Source organism: Ooceraea biroi, chromosome 9, assembly GCF_003672135.1.
Source record: "Ooceraea biroi isolate clonal line C1 chromosome 9, Obir_v5.4, whole genome shotgun sequence".
In the NCBI taxonomy this organism is placed as follows: domain Eukaryota; kingdom Metazoa; phylum Arthropoda; class Insecta; order Hymenoptera; family Formicidae; genus Ooceraea; species Ooceraea biroi.
Window position 1 is genome coordinate 6,060,059 of NC_039514.1, and position 10,079 is coordinate 6,070,137.

At 35.5% G+C, this 10,079-nt stretch overlaps 2 protein-coding genes across 2 annotated transcripts; both read left to right on the top strand.

The window, feature by feature from the left end:
• The first annotated feature begins 772 nt into the window (after window positions 1-772).
• On the top strand, window positions 773-1,910 carry LOC105279606 (chymotrypsin inhibitor-like). The gene is made up of 3 exons (XM_011339481.2): window positions 773-895; window positions 1,301-1,416; window positions 1,562-1,910. The coding sequence occupies exons 1-3, from the start codon at window positions 850-852 to the stop codon at window positions 1,640-1,642; spliced, it is 243 nt and encodes an 80-aa protein (XP_011337783.1). The 5' UTR covers window positions 773-849; the 3' UTR covers window positions 1,643-1,910.
• Window positions 1,911-4,663: 2,753 nt separating this feature from the next.
• LOC105279607 (chymotrypsin inhibitor) lies at window positions 4,664-5,786 on the top strand. The gene is made up of 3 exons (XM_011339482.3): window positions 4,664-4,792; window positions 5,144-5,241; window positions 5,474-5,786. The coding sequence occupies exons 1-3, from the start codon at window positions 4,741-4,743 to the stop codon at window positions 5,552-5,554; spliced, it is 231 nt and encodes a 76-aa protein (XP_011337784.1). The 5' UTR covers window positions 4,664-4,740; the 3' UTR covers window positions 5,555-5,786.
• The last annotated feature ends 4,293 nt before the right edge of the window (window positions 5,787-10,079 follow it).

The following is a 10,079-nucleotide window of genomic DNA, read 5'->3' on the forward strand; positions in this document are numbered from 1 at the left end:
TACGCTGACAAAGTGAACGCAACGTGCACGGGTTTTACAACCCCGGAATTTCCCCCGATTGATCGTCGCGCGATTGTCGTCCGCCTCCCGCGTTCCCGCGTGGGATCTACCCGCTAATTTCCCGAACGCGAGCAATGTTCACTGATCTAATGGATCACTGTAAATCGCAGACGCAACGCAGGGTCCACGAGACCTCCCCGAGCAATCTTCGATCAGGAAAAATTGATCGGTAGCAAAAAAAACGAGACGATTATGTGATGATGAAGACATATAAGAGACGGAGGAAAAGGAGGAGAAGTAGGATAAATAATAAAATTCCAAGAAGCGATGAATAATAACTCAGGCGCGTATGAAGATAAAAAACGCTGACATAAAAAATATAAAATTATAAAATTATAAAAATATTAACGAGAAGGCTTATAAAGATTTATCTGCAGATAACGATTGTTAGCTGTGAAATTCCGGCCTGTTCGAATTGCAGTCGGAAATGCGCCAAGGACGAAAATTTCACACGCAAGGAACAACGATTTCCTACATGTCGACGAGAAATCCTGTTGTTACGGTGTTCCGCGTTTGCGTGAGAGAATGCTCGCAAAGTTAATCAATATTATCGTCGGCGAGCGCAGTTTTTACTGTGTGCACACGCGCAGCATTTCTGGTGCCGTAACAGATTAGATAATAGATGGCAATTTTCGCAGCGTTAGTGACTAGCGATCAAAGTATGTTAACAAAGTAGCGAATGTAAAAGATGGTACACAAAGATGCGCATATAAAAGCGCGTACTGCTCGCGGAAGGCGATCAGTCATCGCATACGTTAGTTGGTGGATCATAGTGCCAAAGCATTAACAATGTCTCGCGCAATTTTCTTGTTGCTCGCGATCGGCGTACTCGTCTGTGAGTTTTCGTATCACGCATGTAAAAACGCACTCACGCAATCATTTAATCCGCACTTTTATTAATGCATAATAATAATAATAATAAAAAATTATTGATATATAATAATACAACACAGTATTATATATAATTTTTAATATGTATCTATAATACAGATATACAAATGTATAATATATTACATTTTTTATATATATTTTAATTATATATTTTATTTATTATTATTATTATTATTATATTATTCGTGACAAAGATGAGGATACGCATAACATTAAATACGAATTTAAATATATAATTATTATAATATTTTTTCTTTCTTATTATTTTTTTAAATATTTAATATCACAAATATTACAATATATATTTGTGAACGGAAAGATATTCATTCATAATATTGCGTTGCAATAGGCGTGACTAGCGCACAGGAGACGCACCAATGTACAGGAGAAAATGAAGAATGGAACAGTTGCGGATCAGCGTGCCCACCGACATGCAATGAAGACCCTCATCGACCCTGCACTTTGGTACTTACAGTTTATTCGATTCTGTTTACAATGTTCGAATCGTGTTCAGAGTCTTACTTTGCTCTTAAACGGATATAATGCTATATGTGATTAAACATAAAACATTTAATCAATTATTTTACGAACTGGTTTTTCTTTTTTTTAGCAATGCGTACAAGGATGTTTCTGCAAACAAGGTCTCATGCGCAATTCTGTAGGACACTGCGTAAATCCACATGCATGCTAAAAGCTATGTACCAACCTGTATCTACCAAAATGATACATTTTGTTTAATGGTTGAGGAGCGTTCTCAGAGATTTCTTTTAAGAATTATGTATTTGAAAATGAATGTAGTTGCAATTTAACATAACTGATGTTTATTTGTTGTTATATCAACATTGATTAAGAAGACAAACTGTCATTAACACTAATAGTGTTCGTCTCTCTGTTATACTAATATTTTTTATTAGATACCAACATTCTTCTTAATTTTTTCTCAAATAGTTATAGAAAAATGATATAATAAAGAAATATTATATAAAAATATATGTTGCACTTTTCTTTGCATCCTCAATATTTCAACATTTTCACAGTTCACATTCTATAAATAACATATGTAAATTGTCATACCGAATATAATCAATGTTTGCTGTATGTCTATATACAACGTATGTTTTAACAAAACCATAAAATAGCCATCCGAAATCGAAGTTAACGACGCGACAATTTAAATGTATGCACTTTTTACGTTGTAGCAATCATTGCCAATGCATACTCTGTTATTCCACATTAGTTTATTTTTTCGCAGTTTTTAATACAAAATAATTTTTTGCTTTTTAAGCTTATAACAACAACGGATTGCTAAATAAGATGAAATAGATTCGAAAACGAAATTTGAAATAAATATTTTATGTATATTATATATGTATATAACGTACCATATAAATTGCAAGAGCAGTAAAAATGTTTTCACAAGTGCAGATGCACATGTCCTTGTGGCATATTGAAACATACCGTTTAGTCATCGCCACACCGTCATATGTCTTGACGAGAAATATACGCAGAAGTTGTAAAACAAGGTCGCGTATATAAATAATTAAATATGATATGAATCATAGTGTAAGATAATTTACATTTACATTTCCATATCACCAAAGCGAGTTTTACTCATTGTCAGAGCAATTTAAATGAAAAATAAAAATATATATAATTTGTGAACGACCGGGAAAACAAATCACACAGGGGATAGCATACACTTTTTTAATCTTCGTCGCGTTTCTAAGAAGCGAGCGAAGATCCATACGTCAATGCTGTCTAAATAACAAGTAGACAGTTTCACGGAACGAGTAAGGGATATTGGCTAATATTGACTGTATGTTAAAAGAAACGTCGCGTATGGATGCTGCGTTAGTGGTATCAGTAACCGCACATTTAAAGTATGATCTCATTGCTCACAGTATAATATTGTGTTAAAGCACTCTCGCATACGCGCATACCTATGCCTTTTCCTATAATCAAACAATACAGTAGATTTTTCCTTTATCTCTTTCACGAAAACAGGAAACAGAGATGAGTCCTATCGCGTTGATTTCCTTCCAGAAGAGATAAGTCAATTAAAATCCCGATATTATTTGGTAGTCATTATCTTGTCAGGTCTGCCACAGCAACGTGCATATTTAAGTAGTGTAAATCAGAGCTGAGGCGTTTTTCTTATCATTACAATGCGTGTACATTGTTGTTTACAAACAAAATCTCTTGCAATTAAATATTTAGCAAACTTACTTAGTGGTATTGCACTACTAATATTGAATTAATTTAATTATTATTGATTGATCTCCAATTAGTAGCTATAAATATATCTTTTTCACAGCTATTATTCTTCAAGCTGATAAGACATTGTTTAGAAAATTTTGTTAATCTTTTATAATTAATTTTTATTTTATTTATTAAAATCTGTATAATCTCTCTCTACACACACACACACACAGAAATAATTTTGCGTCAGTGATTAAAAGTTATTTTGCATAAAAATAATAGAAACAGTTATTTTTATCAATATTGTACAATACTGCTGTTTGCTTAGAGTTAAGTTGAGTGATATGAAAAGAATATGTAACCCGTGCATCTGTGCAAGTGAAGATGCACGCATGGGTTTAGTAAAAATGTAAGATACGTACTACAAAAACAAACACCAGATTCAGAACAGAAGAGGTCACATCGAGAGATACAGTTGACCTCGTTAACGAGAACGTGTCTCTTAGGTCTTGCCCGAATCTCTTCTCGAACGAGATATGGTGCGACCAGAGTTAGTTTACATATATTGTATCATTACTAATCGAACCAGTGCTGAAACATTGAGCGCACTTTGAAGAAAACGTGCAATTATTTCTCGTTTTTCTTTATGAAGCTTTATAATAAAAAATCAATAATTCTTGTTAATTGTTTGTTCCCTTTTACATTTTAAATGTTATCGTAGATGCTATCTCAAAAGCTTTTGCCACATTGATTAGAATTAGATTCTTTGTAATGATGTACAAGTAATCAACAATCATACTTACGATTAATGCATCATGCGTATACAAATTCTTTCAGAATGAATCAATTATTTTGATTCAGCATCATTTTATCACTCATTTATCATACATTTTATCTACCACTCATTGTAGATTTAAACAGAATTAGGTGCGATGTTGGACGCTATCGATGATATTTGTGACTAATAAATTAAACGCACGCACCGGCACAAGATTAACTGCACTCTGACTAATAATTCTCACGTAAGTCGCGATGATAATTGCGTTTACACACGACAGATAAGATCGTGGGAATGATATCTTGCAAGGCGTGAAGCATCTTATCGGATTGCCTGCAATCGTATCATAATATTTCATATGTATTAACGCTACCACGTCGGATCACGTAACACCCAAATCTTACGGCAACGCCATCGTAAACGCAACATCAGAACCGAAAAATAATTACTTAATATACACGTGCTGAAAACTACTGAAAATTTCACTCGGGTTAGAGATTACGAGCTCGCGCTGATAGGCGATACGACTACTGTTAAAATTCGTATCACGCGTCTCGATAGTGCGTCCAAGCCACTAAACAAGTTACGTACGTGCGTGAGCCTGTGAGAGATGAGCCAGGCCAGACCCGGCGAGAGAGGAAGAGGGAAACAGATACCGTGAAAAAAGTATCTATACCGAGATGGGACCCGTCGCGGTCGAAGGCCATCCACCGTTATAGCCCGTATATAAGCTCAGCGACCGATACCTATCATCAGTCCATTTCGAGTTTCTCGAGCACTACCGAACACAGCACCCAGCCGAAAACACAGACATGGCCCGCGCAATCGTTTTCCTGTTCCTCATCGTCGCAGTTGCTACCATCAGTAAGTATTCGAAAGAAGGATTACCGATATTGACGAATAGCATTTTGTTGAATTCTGTCACTTACGTCAATTATTGTTATCCGTCAGTTTTAGTTTTTTCATTAGTTGACATTGTTTTGTGACGAAATAAAATTGTTTTGATTATAATGTAATAAAATATGAATAACAATATTCATCATATCATTATATGATGTATATGGCATATTATATAATTATATTATATGATGTTTTATAGTTATTATTAGATGCATGCAAAATAATCCAAAATGTCCTATACGTAATTATAAAGTAAAATTTTAAAAAGTTTCAAGAGCATCAAGAGCAAATGATTTTTAAAATAAATTTGCGTAGGCGCTGTGCCTCCTTGCGGCGAAAACGAGGTGTATAACAGCTGTGGTTCATCGTGCCCAAGCACTTGTGAAACACCAAATCCCCCTATTTGTACGCTGGTAAGTATTAAAAACTAATTTCTACTAACTTCTACTGAGAGAGACACAAATATAATATTTCCGCAATTACAAAGACAAAAGTATAATATTAACGTAAGAAGACAAATTTTTCTAAACAATTCTTGCAATTAGTTACTTTTGTCTAATATTTTAAAACTCTTTTTGCACTTTTCACACTATACACAAAACTGCTTGTGTAATTGTGCTTTAATTATTCAATTTTATTTTACAGGCCTGTATCCCTGGTTGTGACTGCGCTGAAGGATACGTGAGAAACGCCCAGAAAAAATGCGTGCTCACACAGAATTGTTAAACAAACAAAACATTCGTTCGAGTTAAGGAGTATTACATAAAATTTCATGAGAATCTGATCGACATTCACGATGAAATGTCTTCGTTGACTAGCAAGTTTGCTATACTTTTACTGTTAGTGGTATCTGAAAACGTAAACGATTGTTTTATGTAATTGTATAATTACCGAATTACTTAGTTTTGTTAAACAAACATGGCTTTGTGTTTTCAATAAAAACTATTTATATACTTAAGAAGATTTTCCTGTTTTAAAATTCCCTATACATAGATACAGAAACAGATTCTTTGCAGATAATCCTTGCAGAACATTGCAAATCTCGGACGATGCACTTTTACTTGCTAATTTGCTTGGTTTACTTATTTCTAACTTATTTCTCCGGCAAAAAAATTTTAAAGAAGAGATTGTTCCACGCGTTACGTAAACTGAATCCAAGAGACCTCGTAGGCTTGTATCCGGCAGGAAAAAACAGCGAATTCGTAAAACTGGCACGACTATCGCGTTCTGCAGGTGACATGACGCGTGCCAGCGTGACGATACGATTTTACGTGACAGCACGATAAAATTCGTCGTATTGTTGCGATTCCAAACACGTTACACATGCAAATTTGCCAGGCATTTCAAATATTAATGTACATTCTATGGTATAGTCGTCGTTCTACATATATACAGGGTATCCCATTTAATGTATTATGAGCTGTTATCTCTCCGAAATTATTAAAGATAATAAGATTTTTTAAGTGTTTTTTAATGCTTGTTAGGCTCTTTTATATGATAGAAAGAGAAAAATAACAAATATTGTTATTGGATCTTTAGAGAGACAAAAAGGGAGTCCCTTAATATCTTCAAGTAGAATATTTTAGAGTGCAAATATTTATATTTTCGTATAGCTTGTTTCAACCATGATAACATATACAGGGTGAGGCACCTAAAACAGGCCACCTGAATATCTCGGCTGTTATTGGTGATAAAAATAATGTGTCAGACCAAACTTGCATGGTTTCGAGGGACACATCATTTGTTCTAAACAGTTTTTTATTAGGTGGACGCGTAGAGGTCATATGAAGGTCAACTTCGTTTTTTAAATGGTATGATATGTTTTTTTACGTACCATCTAGTAGAGCGTTTGAAGATGCGCACATTGATCTACGGGTCAAAATCATTCAAGGTCACTGAAGGTCAACTGCAAGGGAAAATTTCTTTATATTGCCTAGAGTTCTCTGCTATTAAAAATACCGTAAATTCAGAAATGAAAAAGTTCTAGTCGTTAGAAATTTTTTCTTTTTCTAGAAGTTCTGAGTTGATGATATCATTATTTTTTATATTGCCTAGAGTTCTCTGCTATTGAAAATACCGTAAATTCAGAAATGAAAAAGTTCTAGCCGTTAGAAAATTTTTCTTTTCAGAGAAGTTCTGAGTTGTCCATATCATTATTTCTTATATTGCCTAGAGTTCCCTGCTATTGAAAATACCGTAAATTCAGAAATGAAAAAGTTCTAGCCCTTAGAAATTTTTTCTTTTTCGAGAAGTTCTGAGTTGTTCATATCTATATTTTTCATATTGCCTAGAGTTCTCTGGTATTGAAAATACCGTAAACTCAGAAATGAAAAAGTTCTAGCACTTAGAAATTTTAGCCTTCGGTGACCTTGAATGATTTTGACCCGTAGATCAATGTGCGCATCTTCAAACGCTCTACTAGATGGTATGTAAAAAAACATATCATACCACTTAAAAAAACGAAGTTGACCTTCATATGACCTCTACGCGTCCACCTAATAAAAAACTATTTAGAACAAATTATGTGCCCCTCGAAACCATGCAAGTTTGGTCTGATACATTTTTTTCTATCACCAATAACAGTCGAGATATTCAGGTGGCCTGTTTTAGGTGCCTCACCCTGTATATGAAACTTTCTCTTTTATTTTGTCTAGTTTGAGGATTATAATAAACACGAAAGAAATTAGGCTCCAGAGAGAGAGAGAAAATTAAGCTGTTTTACCGGTTATAAATTACTCTATTAATTATACATAATGTTGTCCATTTACTATCAAACGTTTATTAATTTTCGTATAAACACTTTAAACTTCATTCTTCAAAGAAACTGCTGATGAGATCGTTAGCGTGTTTTTCCCCTGTAATTACACAAGACGCGATAATCGTGAAAGTTTAATCACGCACGCTAATTTACACGAATACTTTGTGTGTGTATGTAACGTGCTAATATTTGATGTTTTATATTTATATTTGATATAACATTTGTGTGTGTACATGTGGTATTTTATATTTTCCCATAGTCTTGTGTTAATTATATACATTATCTACAGGATAATGCGAGTTTAATGCTTTTATCTTTTTTGTTTCCATATATGATTTTAATTAATTATATAATTTGTTATTATACTTATTAAAATATTATTTATATAACGTCATTCAAATTCATTTACTTGCACATTAATTTCATACGCTATTTCAAAATCATAATGTAAAGTGATATAACATAATGTAAGATATAATGTAAAATACTATATAAAAATTAAAAAAATCTATCGCAAACGTTTAATTTTCCAAGGATACCGTACATTTATAGAGACAAAATTAATTAAAAATTATGACGATCAAGGTAACGTCATATCGAGATCCCCTGATTCAATGTGAGTTCCTAGTCCTGAAGTCAGATTAGTCTCATGACTGAATATCTTTATTAATTAAGGATGTGGTTAATATCTTAGATGCTTGGCATACCCTCGTCATACGGTTCTTCCGCTTCGCGACCGACAGCCCAGAAAACTCAAATCCCCTCTCATCATAAAGCAATTAGTCATTAATGGAATTAAGCGGTACGTCATTACACGATTTGCAGTGGGTGAACGGGGAGCTAGCGAGCTACAGTGTGCTATTCTGGCGTTTAGCGTGTTAATACGTAATCTAGTCTGCGGATTTCTGATACAGACTAACTCAGTTTTCACGCGCAGCACTGTTATTGTGCAAGAGACACTTACATGAAGATGCAATGTTCATGAACAAAATTAATTAATATTAATATTCTCAACGGCACAATTATGTAACAGTTACAATTATCACCAATCTATAGAAAAAAAGAAAGAGAGGAGAAGGAATCAGAGAAACAGGAATATTTACATCAAGCACAGATCGACATTCGAGTCGACAGAATAAAGCATCCTACCCAATCGTAACCCAGACTTTGAGATTCGAGTGTTAATGAAGTCTCCAATCGTCGATAACGTTACCGAATCCTGGCGAAATATCCACTCCCACACACCACATATATATATATCTACTACGTCAATTACATGCGCATCGGGGAACGTAGGTACATAAGCGCGCGCGTACTCACACCGCGAGTGGAATAAATATTCGAGCATACAGCGAACAATGGGTGCGATACGCAATTCGTGCCTTCGAAGCGGATATTTGACGTTCGGCAAATACCATGGATGACATGCCGCTGCCATTCCCCCGTCACCGGCGTCTCAGACCCGCAGTCGAGGACCCTCGGAGTGGCCTGAATCGTCAGTTTCAGGGGGTGGCGGGCGGGCAATTGCGGGTGGGATGACGAGCATGCGTGTGTCTGTGTATGCGTAAAAGAGAGAGAGAGAGGGAGATAGGAGGAAATTCGAGGCATATTTGACTGCCGCGTTTCCGGTCGGCTGCCTCAATATGCCGGACCGATAAAGCAGAATGTCGACCAGGCCGAGACAATGCGACGTTTCGAAGCGGCTGGCTTTCGAAGGGAAAACGTTTCACGTGGCCGTTCGTGTGGCCGCGGACGAGGTTCGCGAAACAAGAGAGAAGCTGCTGCGAGAGGAAGATAATTTCCGAGGTATTCGCGTGTAAATGCGACAGCGACGTCATTACTTCGTCGCTATTATTTGAGAGAGAGAGAAAGAGGCGCATGCTTTTACTTGATTGTGGTAAATTGCGGAGTATAATTAGTGCAAATGTGCTGGTTTGTACGATGAAAAGCACTGGGAATAGAAGCTTGCTATATAGAGAGTTTAGCGTTAGTAAGCACTCGGTATTAGATAAACAATTTATTATAAAAATATTTAAATTTGATACTGAAGACGAAATAAAAATAAAATGATGTGTCTCGCGTTATCCCGCATCTCAATAAGATATAAATAGAAATAATCCCGAATAAATGCACACGAAATTGCAAGCCGAAATTAAATTTTAATCTCCGTTGACGTGCACCGCGGGAGAAATGATTTAAAGAAAAGAAGACTTTCCTGAGATGAAAAGCCTAGGGGGCTTGATTTATCGCACTCGATCGCCCCATTTCTCCATGAAGATTTAATCTACTCCGAGCGCTGCAAACCCAATCGAGGTCTACGGTGAATCAGAATTTACGTAAATCGAAAACTTTCATAATGGAACCCACAAATCTCGGTGATTCGATCGTGTATCTCGCGCCTGGGCAACCGTACGGCAAGATGATTGCCTCGACGCACCAAACTTGTGAAGATCAATGATTTACAGAATATATTTTTGTGCAGATAAGCGCAAT

Excerpts from the sequence above, each read along its gene's own strand:
- LOC105279606 (XM_011339481.2), top strand. The coding sequence starts at position 850 with ATGTCTCGCGCAATTTTCTTGTTGCTCGCGATCGGCGTACTCGTCT. Across the intron at positions 896-1,300 it reads CGCGATCGGCGTACTCGTCT|GCGTGACTAGCGCACAGGAG; the intron begins GTGAGTTTTCGT and ends GCGTTGCAATAG. Across the intron at positions 1,417-1,561 it reads CTCATCGACCCTGCACTTTG|CAATGCGTACAAGGATGTTT; the intron begins GTACTTACAGTT and ends TCTTTTTTTTAG.
- LOC105279607 (XM_011339482.3), top strand. The coding sequence starts at position 4,741 with ATGGCCCGCGCAATCGTTTTCCTGTTCCTCATCGTCGCAGTTGCTACC. Across the intron at positions 4,793-5,143 it reads CGTCGCAGTTGCTACCATCA|GCGCTGTGCCTCCTTGCGGC; the intron begins GTAAGTATTCGA and ends AAATTTGCGTAG. Across the intron at positions 5,242-5,473 it reads ATCCCCCTATTTGTACGCTG|GCCTGTATCCCTGGTTGTGA; the intron begins GTAAGTATTAAA and ends TTTATTTTACAG.